The 18001-nt window shown below is 40.9% G+C and overlaps 1 protein-coding gene across 3 annotated transcripts in view; it reads right to left on the minus strand.

Moving 5' to 3' along the window:
• Window positions 1–18001, minus strand: part of AFF2 (ALF transcription elongation factor 2) — a 552818-nt gene that overhangs the window by 205877 nt on the left and 328940 nt on the right. For 2 of the 3 annotated variants that reach the window (XM_055122196.1, XM_055122195.1), the window contains exon 4: window positions 11725–11769. In XM_055122196.1, the coding sequence (XP_054978171.1) occupies window positions 11725–11769 (45 nt within the window). Of the gene's footprint in view, window positions 1–11724; window positions 11770–15718; window positions 15809–18001 lie in introns of those variants that run through there. The other variant, XM_055122197.1, reaches the window with a different exon arrangement.

An 18001-nucleotide genomic window follows, 5' to 3' on the forward strand; every position in this document is an offset into this window, starting at 1 on the left:
AATGAAAGATTCTCTGTGGAATGATGACATGCTGGTTGTGTTTACATGACATTCTAGAAATGGCAAAACCTTAGGGACAGAGAACAGATCAATAGCTACTAGCAGGGAAGGTAGGAACTTGCTATTTGTGAGTTTGAATACAAAAGAGTTACATGAAAAAAATCTTGGGAACTCTTTTGCACTCTATTAAAGGTGGTAATTACAGGAAGTTGTTTACATGTTTAAAACTTGCATAACTGTAAATTTTAAAAAGTAAATTTTGCACCAGATAGTACAGTGGTTAAAGTGCTTGCCTTGCATATGCGACTGACCTGGGTTTGATCCCAAGCACCCTATATAGTCTCCTGAGCCCTCGAGGAAATATTCCTTAGAGTAAGCCCTGAGCACTTGCTGGCTATTCCCCTTACCAAAAATGTTATTGAATATAATTTTTAAATACATGTGTTTTCCAGAAATCAATACTACGTGTGAAGTACGGTTAGGTAGAACAGGGCAGAAAGGAATCTTTTTGTTGTTGTTGTTTTAGGTATTAGTTGTAGAGAACAGGGATCAGCACTACCTCTTAGTTTAAATCTGTCCCACTGCCTGTTTTCATCAATGAAGTTTTATTTGAACAGTCACTACACTTCATTTTTTCTTTTTTTAGAACTGTTTTGGGTATTGAATCACCTCGAGACAGACAGATACAAAGCTGTTCTCACTACAGTCCGTTTGCATATTGCCTACAGATACTTTCATGCTAAAATATCCAAGTTTTGTTGTTCACACAAAACTCTTACGGTCTAAGAAAGCCAAATTATTCATAATCTAGTCCTTCATAGGCAGTTTTCGAATCCTTTTCTGGGTGCTTGCCTTCTATTAATATCTTTAGGGGGAGTAATATATGCTCATGTTAAACATTTTTGTCCACTGGAAACAGTGGTTTCCATTGTAATACCATCTGTGACACTCCCATCAAACTTCACTGTATTCGATTAGGTCTATCTGTTTTCCTAGTTTTGATGTGGCAGGAATAACATAGCTGTCATTAGCAATGTCTCCTTTGTTATTCTACACTGGATTAGAGGCTGAGCTGTGCAGTGATTATTTAAAACCTACATCTTCAACACAAATCTTTCTGGTGAAAGGCAGAATGGATAATGGGTAACAATACAAACTCAGAAGTCAGAATGTCTGGGCTGAGATCTTTGCTCTGCTACTGCTTAGCTTAGAAAGTCACATAAGCTCTAAGTATTTCCATTTTATTATCTGTATCAGGGGATGATAATAGTACTTGTTTTCTGGCATTGGAATACTGATGATATTAATTACTATTGTGAAATCTTCAGAACAGTGCCAGACACAGGAAAATGCTCTGTAACATTGGCATTATTGTGTGTGTGTTCAATTCAGGCCAGCCGACGTCCCAATCCCATCTGCAACCTGAGTTCCAATCCTGTCTTATCCACTTAGGAGCTGTCTGATTCAACGTCTTTGAGGCCTCCAACATACCCTTGACCTCATTTGTCAGTGGTCTCTGGATAATGAGCCAAAAAATACTGCTGGAAAAAAATTGTATAATTTACAAATAAATCCCTATATAAACTTTATATCTTTAATATCACCAGCATCCCTGACAGGACCTGTCAAACTTTCTGCACCCTATCAATAGGCGTCTCCCTTTCAATGACTGTTTCAAACTTTTCCCAGTTTCCTTAAATCTCTGAACCTTCCTTTACCCATTCCTGTCAGCTCATCAGGAGGCCGAACTATTCACATATGGAGGTGATAAACTATACCTCTGAAATGTTATCATATCACACACTAATGATAAGTCAGTTAAAAGGTGGAGGTTTAAAAACATAAATTAGGGGCTGGAGCAATAGCACAGCGGGTAGGGTGTTTGCCTTGCACGTGGCAGACCCGGGTTCGATTCCCAGCATCCCATCCCATATGGTCCCCTGAGCACCGCCAGGAGTAACTCCTGAGTGCAAAACCAGTAGGTAACCCCTGTGCATTGCCGGGTGTGACCCAAAAAGCAAAAATAAATAAATAAATGAATAAATAAAATAAAAAATAAAAAACATAAGTTAAAAAGAAAAATTAAATCTTTCATATGTATTCTAAACTTTCCTTTCTATTAAAAACCTTAAATGCCTATTGAAATGCTTGTGTTATCATCTTCCTAGTCAAGATTGCCTTTGGGGATGGGTTCTCGAACTTTGTATGAGGGAAACAAGAGCACAAAGATGAGTAAATCTGTAACCGTACCCTCATGGTGATTCTCCAATTAAAGATAAATAAAGAAAAATAAATAAATAAATTTCATACATTAAAAAAAAGAATGCCTTTGGATTTATTTATTCTTCTATCTTTCAGTGACTTAGTGTGTTCACAAAGCTCTGGCAGATTTCTTTTGAAATGAATTACTAAAACTAGATTCTTTGCCATTGTATTTTATAGTTGGTTGCTTTATATAGAAAGACTTTCTCTAAATATCTATTTTGTATGCTGAAATTGTGAGAAATTTCTGTACTGTTTGCAATGGTGTTTTAGGTTCATTTATTTGGGGTTCTCAGGAAAACTATAGATGCAGAATATCCACACATTGATTTTATTCATTTGTGAGGGGTCACACTCAGCAGTGCCCAGAGCTTATTCATGGCTCTGTAGCCTACCTGTTATATTATATTTCTGGTTCATATTTTACTGATTCTAGACTATTAAAATATCTCTTAATTTTCTAGTTTAGTAATCTTGCTAAACATTCATAATACTATTACATAAGAGCTGTGATTTCAAAAACCTAGTCTTTTTTAAATTCTTGAATATAATAAAAATGGCACCAAAATTTTCCAGTGAAATGTAACACTAGCTTTAGGGTTGGAAATAGATATAATTTACCACATTAAGGATGTTTCCATGTTTTTCAAATTTTTATCAAGAAAGAATATGGAGTTTTTTCAAGTGTCCTTTGAATCTATGAAGATTATCCTGTAGTGTTTTCTATTTATAAAAGGCATTATATAAATGAACTTTCTAATATTGAGCTATAGTTTCACATTTTTATAATGAAACTCACTTTATCATGGCATATATATAACCTTCAAAGTTCTGATTCTGTTAGTATTATTTCATTGGAAATTTTCATTAATATTTATAAGTGATATTACTCCATAATTTAATTTTTATGTTGTGTTTGCCAGACTTTTCTAAAACATACTTTGCCATTTTTTTCTTGTTCTCTGTCTGCAATAGTTGAGCTTTGTTATTAGTTAATGATTTGTCTGAATTTCCCCACCAAAAGGCCATCTGGGACTGATTTTCCTATTAATAGTTCAGTCTCCATTTCATTATTAGTGAAAGTCTGTTTGGATTTTCTCTCAATCCTTTTTCAAAAGAAGAACAGTTCAACTTTATCTAGATGCTTACATTTATTTGCCGAGTTGAGTAATTTACCACTCGTAATAACTTTAATTTTTTCTCTGTTTGAGTAATTAATTCTATTTATTATTTTTCTTTTGTGTATATGTGCTTTTCCCTTGTTGGTGACTCATGCTAACAAATGATCTATTTGTTTCTTTTTAGGAAGAAACATTTTTAATGTGAGAATTCTAATGCTTTTAAGAATCATTAATTTGCATTTCTTGATTAATCTACCTTTAAATAGCATTTTTAGCTCTTATATCACTACATTGATTCTTATTTTAGTACATAATATTGCTTAATTTATTAACAATTCATACAAATGTGATTATCATAGCTTTAATTTGTTCACTAGCAATATTTTTGCTACATTTCTGCATGTTATTTTATTATTACTAATATTTTAATGACAAGAGTTCTTCCTGGGACAGATGTTGACAAGATGCTCTTATGTTCAGTGGGGGTTGAGCTATAAAATCTAGTAGAAATCCTCTCCCGTATACCAGGGTATATGATTGAGTGCTTTGGTTTTCTTTCAATTATTTATTTATTTTTGGACCACATTCAGCTGTGCTCAGCCTCGCTCCTGTGCACTCGGGGATCACTTTGGAAGACGGAGGAAGGGGAGGGGGAGATGCATGGGACCATATTGGATGCTGGTGATCAAACCTAGGTCGCCCCATGTAAGGCAAGCACTTTGCCTGCTGTACTATCTCCCCAGCTCCTGGCCTTCTCTCTTATCAACAGACAGCAACCTTGCAGGATGCTCACACACTATTATCTCCCTCTTCCACCTTGTTTCAGGAACAGGTGTTTTTTCTAAATATTTATTAGTTACTTTGGCATTTTTTTCATTGACTCTCACCTTTTTCTTTTCTTGATATATGTACGTACACCCCAAGACTTAATCCAAGGAAGCTCCCATCACAAACTTCCACACCCATATCCACAACTCCAAACAAATTACTTTTGTTTTTTGTGATGTGTCACTTACAAAATAAATACTTCAACAGTGACCACCCAGGTCCATAACCATGGGAACCATCCTTTGAGCCTTCCTTGTTTGACCTCCAAATAAAAAGTTAAATTGTAAATAAAATAATAAAGCATAAAAATAAAATTAGCACTGTAGCACTGTCCTCCTCTTGCTCATCGATCTGCTCGAGTGGGCACCAGTAAAGTCTCCATTGTGAGACCTGTTGTTACTGCTTTTGGCATATCGAATACACCATGGGGAGCTTGCCAGGCTCTGCCATGCGGGCGGGATACTCTCGGTAGCTTGCCGGGCTCTCTGAGAGGGACGGAGGAATCGAACCTGGGTCAGCTGCATGCAAGGCAAACACCCTACCTGCTGTGCTATCGCTCCAGTAAAACATAGAATTAATAAAAATAAAAATAAAATTAAAATGTAAATAAAATAATAACCAAATTTTAGGTATCATATAACAGATCAGTTGTAAATTTGCATTTCTTCTTTTCGTTCTCTGTACTTCTTTGGGTGATTAAAGAAAAGAGATGAGGCAAGTCAGTCTGTCTTTATTCTTTCAGCACAAAACTGGAATATGCATATTCACTTGATTCTGTGAGGCGACCTTCTTGATGCATTTTCCAGAGACACTAGTTTTTCCTTCATGTGGTTGTGAATACAATGGTTAACCCCCTGAAGCTATTACTGCTCCCCCACCCCCACCCCAACCAAGAGCAGCCAGGACGAAAAAGCAGATTTTCAAACAACAGTTGGAAACTATTATTTTTTTCAGATAACCTTAGACTGCATTTTGGCAAAACAATACATTGTTTCATGACACCCCTCAACGCACCCAGAAAGCAGGTGTAAATTCTCCATGTGGCTCACATTCTCACCTGCTTTCACTCAGTTCAATAGAAACTAATAAATCACCATATTCACCAAAAGAAACAGGATGACAGAAAACAGACTTATTTTCACTGCACACCTAAGATATATAGGTACCCAGGTATTTCCTCGGCTGTTTTAAAGGGGCTACTCTTCTGGCTCTCCGGGCTGCTAAATGCGGGGCTGCTAAGTTCCTGGTATTTGACATCATCTCTTCCCTGACATGTTCCGAGTCTGACAGGCTTCCATGATTCACTCGGCCAGTCACCTTGTTATTCACGTTATTCATTTTCCTCAATGACGCCTGTAGAATCATTTAAAATTCCCATCATACACTAGCTGCAAACCCCCAGATTCCACATGAAAATATTTAAACTGCTTGACAGGCTCTCAGCGCATTTGGAAGCACACTGGATGGCTTACCTACATTGTTCACATAATCGTTGCTATAATTAAATTTAGCATCTTTCTTCGGGGTTGGTTTGTGTTTGAGAAAAGAGGAAACGATTACTGGGAGGCAAATAATGGGTAATATCTCTTATGGGCTAATTTGGATCCATGAATAGCTCACCTCACATATGCATGCAACGTATTAAGTCCATTAGTGCTTTGAATTAGCTTCAGAAAAGGTAATTTCTCCACATAATTTACCCAGTCAAGGGCATTCTCACCTGCTGATAAATTTACATATTTCCCAATGTCATTAGGTAAAAGCTAGTCATCAGAAAAGCAGAGGGCACAATCATTAGTTCATTTATTTGATTCCATGAATGTTAACATTAATTATAGTCTAAGTTATATTTTGTGATTGTTGTCTTTCTTGGCTGGAACCTACATTACTATTTCAAGAAACTATAATTTTAGAAGTCCATACCAGTATAAAATAGATGATCTTTGAAACATTCCAGAAGGTTTAGTATTTAAGAGAGCTATAGAGAAAATCTTTTTACATGATTCCAATTTGAACATTATTTATACATTAATTTGACAGGCTATAAAATCAATTGCCTAATTATTGGTTAAATTTATAAAAGAGATTCTACTGAAAGGTGCTTGATTATGCTGCATAGTTATGATAATATAATCAAATTTCCTTTCAGACATAATTGTATGGCCAATTTTATTCCCTGATCCCCCCTCCTCTCCTACCCCCCCTCTCCCTCTCCCTCTCTCTCTCTCTCTCTCTCTCTCTCTCTCTCTCTCTTCAGAATGGGTTTTAAGCTGTGTTCCCCTTAAAAGTAGAAAATAGCAAATACTACACATTGTTATACGTAATTATTGGTGAATTCTTCCCATGCTAAAACTGTAAACCTAAACATAGCTCTAATAAGTAGAACTGCCATAATTTTGAAAGCTGTAAACACAGATCATGATGTAATCAAAGAGAGGTGCTCATGTTGGTATTTACCAACCTGTCCATATGGCAGGCAGAGATCTGTAAGATGACACAGTTTATCAAATCAAATTCTCTAAATCTTAGCTAGCAAATTCAACATCCCTCATAAACAGTGAATTGCCATTACAGATGTTTGTCTATGAAATTATCAACTACTGAAGGTACGTTACTAGAAAACACAATCTGTTCAGCATCAAATCGAAGAGAAGCACTATATCTGCATTTTTGATCCTAGAAAGGACTTAATTGATAGCTTGTTGGTATTTTTTTAAGTAAACTCTTGCTATGAACAAATAAATCATACTGCTGCAGAACGAATCATCTTTGAACATCCATCCTTTGCTAGCAGCATTTAGTGCAAGCTGCTCTCCTTGGCTTAACTCTTCCAGAAATGATTACTCTAGGACCCATAAAACCCCGTGGAGCTCAGGAAAGAAGCTGCTGCCGCTGCCCGTATTATTACATATGAGCAGCTTAGGAATCCCTCATATGATAGATGAATTGTAACTGCAAAACGCCATCACTGGGGCCAGAGTTATTATTTTTCATCTCTGTACTCGAGGGCAGCTTGACTCTAAAGAGAAAATGGCATGCTGACTGCTGACGGAAGCAAGTACGCAGGCTGGGCTGCACCGTGCAGATTGCTGCCTTTAAGTTTCTGATTTGGAAAATTTATAATAAGCAGTAATATACTTGACAAGTCACAAAGACATCTGAATTCCCGCAGCTTGCATTGTGGGGGAAGGGCAGTTTGGCGGAAAGGTGTTGTGGACTGGTGAATTCTGGTTTGAGCAATTTGAAATTATTTGGGCATCATTGAATTCATGCAAATTAAGGAAGTGACAGAAACTGAAATGAAGTGTAGGTTGATGCCATTAAAAAAAGTGAATCATAAAAAAGACTGGAGCTTGTGAAATAAGAATGGAGTGGAGTAAGCCAACAGGATGAGGGTACTGAACAGCATGAAGTCAGTTGTAGACTTGGGGGGAAAGGTACTTAACCCTTTTCTGCTCTGTAAACTATTACTAACAATATTGTCTTCTGGGGTTGTTTGGAAGATTTTACCATTAGATCTGCTTGACTCTCACCCTAGTCAATAGTAGATTACTGTTACTATTTCTTTTATTAATAGCAGTGACCTATTACTGTTATTATTTTGTTAATTGAAGTAAGATTTGTAAACCTTCACAAAATAACCAGGGAAAAGAATTCATTCCCCAAATCTTCTCTTATTATGTTAGATGCTGGTATTCTTAAAAGTGAGGGGCTGGAGCGATAGCAATACAGGGAGGGTGTTTGCCTTGCACGCGGCCGACCCGGGTTCGATTTCCAGCATCCCACAGGGTCCCCCGAGCACTGCCAGGAGGAATTCCTGAATGCAGAGCCAGGAGTGACCCCTGAGCATTTCTGGATGGGACCCAAAAAGCAAAAAAAAAAGTGAGAAGTCAGTTAATGTCTGAAGGAGCTCCCATTGTGGGGTTTTAGGATAAGGTTATGATGTGAAATAAACATTGTTTTCAGGACAGGATGTGAAATCAACACCAGGTTACTTCTCTACCTCTCCCTATACAGTGCTCTTCCTGAATTGCAGGTCAGTTATAACACCTCTGGACCTCTGCTTCTGAAATAACAAGAGACTACATGTTTCATAGGATCAAAAAACGGGTAGTGATTGTTGATGGCAGTCAAGTGCTAGAGAGAGGAATTAAGTCATTATATTGGGTCTAGTCTGCTTGGGCCTAAAGTCTATGCACCCTGTAAGGAGAATAGAGCAAGAAGTTAAAACCCTGGGAAATCTGACAAGTCAGTAATGATATATTATGAGAACCAAGGTGTACTCTGGTATATTTGGGGGGGCTGGGAGTGCAGAAAAAGGGTAGGGGAAGAACTGGTCTGAAGAGTTGCTGAGTCCCTGATTGGTGAAATGGTGAGAAAAGCTTTCAAAGAAACTAAATGGTTAGAATCTGAATAGAGTTTTGAGAACATGGCGTGGGGTAGAGGGTGGGATGGGGTCAAAATAAAACCAATAGGCAAATGTTTCTCCATTTGCCTGGGAACTCAGGGACTGAACTCTGTCGACTGAGTTGTACATTCTTGAAAATATAACAATCTGTCTTGATGTGAGACATGGAGTGGGGGTGCAGGCATTTCCTGCTGTGCCATGGGAGGGAGAAGGGGGGTGGGAAGAAAGAAAGTTGGGTCGGGGGAGCAACAGACCAGGATGTTCCCATGATAGAGGCAAACCGTCTGTGATTTGCAGATTCATTCACTGCAGACAGGTGGAGTGAGGGAGCAGTGAACAATTAACCCCTGCTTTAGAGAGGGAACAACTGACAACCCACATAGGTAGGGAATTGGGGAATATCCTGCTCAACGTTAACCTACCCTCCCCTGCCCTTGACTGGATTCCCTTCCCAAATCCCAAATTCCTTCCCTTGGGCGGGGGATGGAGGGGGCACTGCCCTTCCTGCTGGCTCTGCTGAGCTTGAAAAGCAATGACAGGGACAGAGGGACACAGAAAGAGAAAAGGTACTTCCCCCATTCCTAGAGATAGAAGCAGGTGGGCTGGTGGTGAGAAAGGCAACAAATAAGGACCCTGTGATGACAAAGATGTCCGGCAAATGGAATCTATGAAAATGTGTAAGGACTCTTAAAAGTTACAATGTAATTTCAGGAAGTTTCCTTTTATTCTAATCACGGGGAATATAGCTTGTTATTCCTCAATAAGAGAAATCTCAATTACTAATAAGATTGTTGTTTCGGGTAGAGGTGGGGGTGGGGGGAACACTCTACAGTCTGTGGTCCTTCACTACATAAAAAAGACATTTCTCTAAGACCTTTGTGACTTTCTCAAAGGGTGCTGTCTTTCATGAGCAGATTAAAGCAACCTGCTTCTTTACTTCCCACGTTGAAGTGGCATTCTGTTGTTTCTTGAAGTGGCTTCTCCCTCAGACTGGCCTCTGTCAGGTGTTCGCTCCTCTCCTCCTGCCTAGCCACCGTGAGAACCACCTTAACACCAGGGCCAGGCTGCACTCAAGCCAAGAATTCTAATGATGGCAAATTCCTTGTCATTTGTGATGGGTCCTGACTTCTTTGGAGAATTAAGAAAAGCCCACTGAGGTTATCTGGGAAAATGGGAACAGCACAAAGGTGAAGCAAGATGTTTCTTGAAGGAAGGTAGCCATCACATTGGCTAGGTTGGGTGTGTTTGACCTGTCTTCACCCAACGGGAAAGAACAAGAAGGTTGCATCACATTTTGTGGTTATCAAAACAAGTGCCTCCCCTCTCCCTCTCACCCCAAGCCCTAAATCTCAGGAGCAGGGTTGCTAAGCTCCTATCTCAGAAAAGTCGCCAGATATCCCTAATTCACACAGTCCCATCTGTGATCCAAATCATCTGACTCCTCTCTTAAATTAATATTTCATAGCGATGTTCTTGGGCTGAAGCAGGTGCATGAATATCCAGCACAGGTGAAATCAGGCACCCGGCAGCCTGGGAGTAAACAGCTTTCTGCTCTGCATGGTGCCAAGGTGGCCTTTTCACTAGGGTGCCCACTAGCACTAGACTGCTGAGAAGGCACTGCAGGACCCGCAGGGGGCTGGGGGATGTTGTGGGGGGGAAGCGTGGTAAGTGAAGGGAAATGGGGGACAGCATTTTCCATGGCACAAGGTTGTTTGCTTTCCCTGAGGGGGCCCTGCTTGACTTTCTCCTGTCTCCACTGATTACCTTTTATCATAATAACAGGTATTCAGGTGTTGCCTGGGCACAGCAGGTAGGGCATTTGCAGCTGACCTGGGTTCGATTCCTCTGTCCCTCTCGGAGAGCCCAGCAAGCTACCGAGAGTATCTTGCCCACATAGCAGAGCCTGGCAAACTACCTGTGGCATATTTGATATGCCAAAACCAGTCACAACAAGTCTCCCAATGGAGATGTGACTGGTGCCCGCTTGAGCAAATGGATGAGCAACAGGATAACAGTGACAGTGACAGGTGTTGCCTGGCTGCATAAACAGGAATTAGGATGGGTACTTTCGTCCTAATTTAGAGGCAGTGAGGGAGATTCTGAAGCACAAAGTCATCTGGCCAAGCCACAAGCTGATGGAACAGTGGGGACTTGAACTCACTCCCATGACACACATTCTTCATTTGACTGCCATATGTCACTGCACACTCTGGACATGTTCTGAGAAGCACATCGTCAGACAAAACCATCACTGCACACATGTCCCAGAGTGCACACTATTCTCCATACACTACATTTACATGTCAGTGTCCTGGAAATTTTGGAGGGAATCTTAGAGGAGGAGCTGGGTCCTCCAGGAGTTCTTACTTCTCCTATTTGACTCTGCAATATGTGCTATGATCCCACCAGGCAAAAGGAACTTGGAAAGTGCTGTTATATATGCAGTCCATCCTTGACCAAAATAATATTTGGTGGTCCACGATTGTCTTTCAATACCAAAATTCAGAGAAAGGAGAGATGCTTTTCTAGCTTGTTTTTATTTTTCACCTTCATCTATTCAATTATTTTGAGGAAGGGAGTGGCCATTTATTGCAACTTTGTGGTCTCCTTGCCATTCCTCATCCTGAATTCATACACATTAGAAGCAGTTACTGTAACTTTCTACCATTCTCTCATCTCCCCTCCTCCCCTCCCCTCCTGCATTTCATCTCCTCTATATATGACACAATCCCCATAAGCAAGTGCCATCAATAAGTCACAGAAGGCAGCAGTAAAGACTCGAGAAACCAGAAAGCAGAGAGAAAAATGTTTTACAGTGAATGCTTCAAGAAAGTTTTCTAAAGAGGAATGAGTGTCTCCATTCAGTCTTCAAATAAAAGAGAGAGAAGAATGTAAGAAAGAAACAGAAATGAAAAGATCTGCATGGATACAGAAGGAGGGGGCAACAGGTAAGGAATAAGGAGATGTACACAGAAGGTTCTTGAAGCAGAAAGTGAGAATCCCCCTTCAGACACAGACAGAAACACAGCAGTAACTACTTAAAAAGGCTTAAACAGATAGATTGCTTCATTATCCAAAGGCACAGAAATAAAGATTTCAACTCACCCGTAAGATTTCTTCCACACAGCTTGGATCACTGGGAAGGCTCACCTAAAACAAAATAAACACATACAAAAAAATCAACAATCTAGCTATTCTTAGAGAAATCTCTTCCTCGGCAATTTACTCTGTAGGAATAAAAACGGAAAGCAAATAAATCTAGCTAGCTATGTGGGCTTTTCTCTTATTAAATACAAAGCGGTAAGTACCTGCAAATGGCCAATTTTTGTTTTACTTTCAAGAAGCAGTAATACCACTGTGAAAGGTGCAGAGAGAGAGAGAGTGACTCATCTCGCCACTGATTTGCTGTGGGACACTGAGTCATCATCCCCCACCACTCTGGACTTCTTTGCTCATCCATCCAGAGGGGGGCTCTACTTCCGGTGCCAAAAAGCCTCTTTGACATTATCACGCAGTGTATTCTATTACTCACAGTGATAGACTTTACAATATTTGTCTTGCATGCAACACGTTTATGATTAAGTTCTTCTTTAACCTGTTACCAACAACACTTACTGGAACACTACCGGGCAGCACACTAACTGCCTGTGTAAATTGCATGCTTGCCTTGGCACTTAGAATCTCACAAATAAAGCATATCCCCTGAGCCATCTTGCCCAGTGTGACAGCTTCCAAATCAATCAGAATTCAAGCAAAGAGCAGGCAGAGACTGAAGACTTAGTCTACAAATCTGGCACATGGCCCTTTGCTCCCAGGACTCCACAATCAAAGAAAGCAATAATGCAAACGCCAAAGTAAGATAGCACAGAGCTGTATGGCATGGGGCTTGGGTGTGGGGCAGCTCTCTGGAGCAGGACATCACCTGTGAGGGTGATTGACATGGCATCCCCCAAATGGTCCTAGCTCGGTCTGTCACACCTTCACTCTCACCAGAATTCTCACTTGATTATTCGACTTCCTCTCCAATTCTGCTAAGGAGTGTATTTGGTCTCTGTCATTTACTGCCTTGGAAGTGAAAATCCAGTCTTGTAAAATCAGTTCTTTTACAGGGGTTGTATGTTCCAGGCTTCTTGCAGGCACCACAAAGTCCTAACACACTGTATACTCTAAGGGAGTGAGTAGGAACAGAGTTACGCTCGAGGCAGGGAGCACCTAATCATGGCACCTGCTTCCCTCAATCTTGAAAAATAGATACAAGAATCATTAGCAAATCTCAAATGAGCATTAAAATGACCACTGTACCTACATTATTTTCAGCCAAAATATACTGACTACCTTTGTCATGTGAAGCACTTTACTCAAGCATACAATCTCAAATGTGAGGTGCAGGCTGAAAAAGATTCACCAGGAATAAGAGAAGGGGTTTCCATCTTAAGTCACCAAACATGATTCACCTTTTACCTCAGTGTCATTCATGAGACAGTACGACTGTTTTCTTTTATACTCAGGTGTTTTTTTCAAACTTTGGGCAATATAGCCCTTACTATGATATAAGACATTTTAAAGGCTTTCCTCAAAGGGAAAAAATGTGAGACAGTACTTTGTGATCTATATTAACTGGAATTCCAGTGGTAACTATTTCACAAAGTACAGAGATATTAAATCATTGTGTTGTACACCTAAAGGGAATGTGTAATATTTCAATTTTATAGGGACAATTTAAACATTATATACTACTGTTCCAAGGGTAATAATACTCTAACACTGAGTAAAAAGAGAGAAGGCTGAGCATGTTGACTGAGCATACATCTAGGAAAACTTGAAATATAGGCTCCAGGGGCCAGAAAGAGATTCAAGCAGGCAAGTCACTTGCCTTGCATGTGGCCAATTCACGTTTGATCCCAGAGCCTCATACGGTTCTCTGAATACTGGGAGTAGTGACCACTGAATGCAGAACCAGGAATAATCATCTCGTATTCAGACAAGGAACCATAGATGATTTGTCCCAGCACATTTTCTTTGATTCTTTTATTCATTCATTCCAAAATTTTGTTTTGCTTCTTTTGAGCCACACCTAGCAGTTTCCAGGGTTTTCTCCTCATTAAATATTTGGGGGTCAATTCTGATGGTACTCAAAGAACTCTGTGATGCTGGGGATCAAACCCATGCCACATATATGCAAAGATTGCCAAAAACAATTTTGTTGATTATACAGGCTTCAGCTAAAGATAGAACAAAAAGCAAAAGGCAACAAGTTTGTCCCTTTTGGAGTTTGTAAAATGAGTGACCTGAATACAAAGGATTATAAAGTCAGTATGGTTGAAATTGTCGGAAGAGCTGCAAAGGAGACCAAAGCATGGATATGAAGGGATGCTACAGAATGAAAGGTTCTCCCCAAATAAGTGTGGGGAATGCAATCTTTCCCCCTCTTGAAAATCCCCGATGCAAATTAGAGGCTCTGCAACATCTATATAATCAACTTAATCCTGCTTATTCACAAGTTTCTTGACCATTCAGTTCTTGGGTTTTTAATCTTTGTGGCTTTTCCCCTACTTAACAATTATTGTTATTCCATAGAATGAGAATTTGCAGAACAAACATGGGAGACTGGTCTAACAATTAGAGGATTACAGATCCCAGCTGATTACTCTTAACAGTTAAAAAAAAAACAGCTAACCAACCAAACAAACAAAAAACTCATTCCATTGTTTAATGCTCCAGCAACTTTGCTTTCTAAGATAATTCCTGAACTTCCAACAAATACCTTCCTGAAACACAAAAGTCAACATGACTGTTCAAAAGACTTACATTTTCACTCTCATTGTCCCACTGTGTCATGGTGCGCTGCCTGGGTTGAAAGTGTAGAATGTACTTTCACAAAATGTATATGTTTTATTCCACACAAGCACATATGTATTAAAATTTAAATTAAAGAGGAGAACAACACCAATATGCAGACCCAGAAATAGTACCTGCCAATGAATTCAAAGAGTTGGGAAGCAGAGCTGACCCCACCACTTGGGAACGGGATTGAATAATGACCCTCACTTGGAATTCCTGTTTTCTCAACTGTAACATTAAACAGAAGGAAACGAAATGATAGTGAGGATGAGGATGGTACCCGAGCCGTTAAAACTTCAGGTTTTCCCTGGGTTGCAAATGAAATAAGTAATGGGAACGGGTCATGTAAATTATGAAGCCTCATAATCGTTTCAGGGTACAGCCCTGACCCGGTCTCCTTACAGCTTAATTATTGTGCCCAAGACTTTTCATCGTTTCAAGGCCAGACCTGAGACTTCCCAACTGTAAATAGCATCTCTTCACCCCAGTGTTAGGGATGTCTACTTTCTTACGGGGGAATTGCTGTTAAGACAGAAAGCGTTCTGGACTCTGGGGGCTTTGTGGCAAATCTAATAAAGTTTTATTGGGGTCAGTAACACTCCGGATTGGGGAGCCTACAACCAAGGGCAGTCAAATAAACATGCTCCCACACTGAATGTGCAGCTTTATTTTTCTGTTTGAGAAACTCCTGGGCTCCGGCATGCACAGGGAGTCACGAGTCCCCTGAACTCTCCCCAGTCCTGCCCCACAACTTGTCTGCCCCACAAGATATGTTTGAACAGAAGTGTTTTCACCCCCCTCCCACCAAAATGCTTTTTAACTTCAGTTCCTCTTCTGTGCCTAGAACAGTGCTAGGCTTGGGGAGAGACAGAGTTGATGACACAAAGAATGATGAGACTGGGCCTGTTTCTCTGGGAGTGAAATGTCTAGATGGGACAGGAAAACAAACAATTAGAGACCCACTGGGACACACATTGGAAGGTAGTTCTGACAAGGGCAATAGGGTCTTATTCATTCACCCGCCTGGCTGCCTATTCATCAGTTCTCCCATTTATTTCTTTAGACAACAGATCGTGATTGAGCTCACACTGCGCTCAGGATGGAGCCAACAGGAGGTGGGGGGGAGGATTTAAAGACAATGAAGACAACGTAATTTCTGCAGTCAAGACTCCACACTGGGGAGACAAACACTGACATGCAGGGAAACAGACAATAGCAAACAGGAGGTTGGGGCAAGGGACCAGGACATAGTACCTACCGGGTTCACAGACAGCAGGTCCCAGCCGCCAAGGTCCCCACTGTAGTCATCGCTCCACAGGGGAGTGAGGGGCCAAGGATGTGACATGGCCCACCCCACGGCACTTCACTGGGAGCCCGGCTGGAGGCTGAGCCGGGACTCGCCCCCTCTCCACTTGCTCTCCGGCTCGCTCACTGTCTCAATCCCTGTCTCTCTCCCACACGCCCCTCTGGCAGGACTTCTGCAGGAGTGACTCAGACAGGTGTGAAAGGAGACTGAGAAAGAGAAACAGTGGTCACCCTGGGATTAGAACTGCTGAATTCTGGAGCCACCTTCTCTTCCCTTTCAATCCACTCTTGAGTATTCATCGAGTCTACAAAGCGCAAGTTAAGCCCCTCACAGCCGCTGCGTCCTCTCCATTCCCCCTCGCCGCCCCCCCTCCTCCTAGAACAGCAAGCAAGCAAGCAGCAAGCTGCAGGGAATACCAGGAGGCTGGGCTCATACTCCGCCCCCCCTTAGGCCCCCGATGACCCTCTTATTGCCAGGGACCCAAGTGGTCCTGCGAGGCCCAGGCGATGCGGACGCACAGCTGGAAGTGACTGAGAGCTCTCCCAAGTGCCTCTCCTCTCGGCCGGCTGCACCCCATGTAGTCACAGATCATCTGCCTAGGGCTAAATCTTGTATCTCAGGAAAGAATCAGGGTACCTTTAAATCATCAAATATTCAATTAACTGCAGCAACAATAAATGAATTGCATAGGATGTTTTAATCATTCGGGAATTAATCAGTATGGAGCATACTTCTTGGCGATTAGGGTAATATGAGATCTCAAAACTCCCCTGATTGTGGCATTGAGAGACATAAGCAGCAGCTAGCACTAATAGAAAACATGGAGATTAATGGAAAACATTAAAAGAATCATGATTGTCACAGGACTGACCTGGGGGAGCTCAACGCCTGCTTCCAAATATGTATTTATTAAGGGACTGAGAGGGAAGAGAGGTCACGCGGTGTTTTTCCAATCATTCTGCAGTTCTCCCACTATACCTGGCAATCGGAGCCTACTTTGCTGGGCAGCTTTCTCCTCGACAGACTTTACAAAGGCAAACCTTCAAATTTCCAGTTTGGAGCCAGTGAGATAGTACAGCAAGTAAGGCTCATCATCCCTTGCACATGGCTGGCCTGGGTTGGATCCCTGAGTGCAGAGCTAGGAATAAGCCTTGAGCACTGCTGGGTGTGGCCAAAAAAATAACAAAAAAAATTTCTGTTTAATTGATGCCAGATGTTTGAACTCCTCCTCAAGTTGCAGGAAGGACTGACCAACACCCCAGCAAGTACCCTGTAAACTGTCAGTATACCTGCCACTGACAACACTCCTTTCCAGCCAACACCCTTTCTTGTTTATCTACAGATTACCACATTTACCCCCACGATCACTTATGGGCCACAGGGCTCCTTTGACACAACATTACAAATAAAATTAAATCTCCAACCATGACACTGTGCTACTGTGTTTTTTTAGTCTTTTTTAAAAAAAATATTTATCTTCATGGAGAGTTACTGTGAAAAAAAGGACAGCAGTCTCTGACATCCTTATGGAGGTGTATTTGGGGTATCCTTTATCACCCTCCCCTCCACCCTTTTTTCCAATTTGGAAAACTACAAACCCAGATCACATCAGAATCTTTCTGTCCCTGGCTTTCATGCCTCACCTTAACCCGTCCCTGTTCTAGTTTGTATTCATGAGTCTACGATTAAACGGGAACAGTTAATATTACATAAGCTGCAGACACAAGTCCTCAGGTAATATGACTTTAATCAAAACCAAGAAGATTTTGCAACACTTACACGGTACAGACAAACAGCTCGGTTTCCAATTTCATTTTAATATAGCAGAAGTCCAGAGTGTCCATAGACTTGGTGTTTACTTTAAAATGCTGCTTCTGGCCAATTTTAAGGGCGCCCCGTGGTCAAAGTACCCCATGTAAAACAAGCTAATATTTCCCTTTCCCTCGAAGAAAGGAAAAAACAGACAAAGAGAGCGTGGGGATCAAAGGGCGGTAGCCATCTAGCATTGGAAGTCAAATCCAGAAAAAGACTCTTTGTCTAACCTTACATGGCACTGAAACAGAAAGGGAAGAGATAATAATCAAGTGTTATTTATTTGAGCAAATAAATGAGCTTATTCATTATATTCTCTGCGCCATCAAGGGAGTTATGGAAGAAGCATGGTCTCTGAAGTCACACTGCTTTGGATTTCTATACTTGCTCTGGGAATTTGGGCAAGCCACTGGACGTTTTCTG

Source organism: Sorex araneus, chromosome X, assembly GCF_027595985.1.
Source record: "Sorex araneus isolate mSorAra2 chromosome X, mSorAra2.pri, whole genome shotgun sequence".
Lineage (NCBI taxonomy): Eukaryota > Metazoa > Chordata > Mammalia > Eulipotyphla > Soricidae > Sorex > Sorex araneus.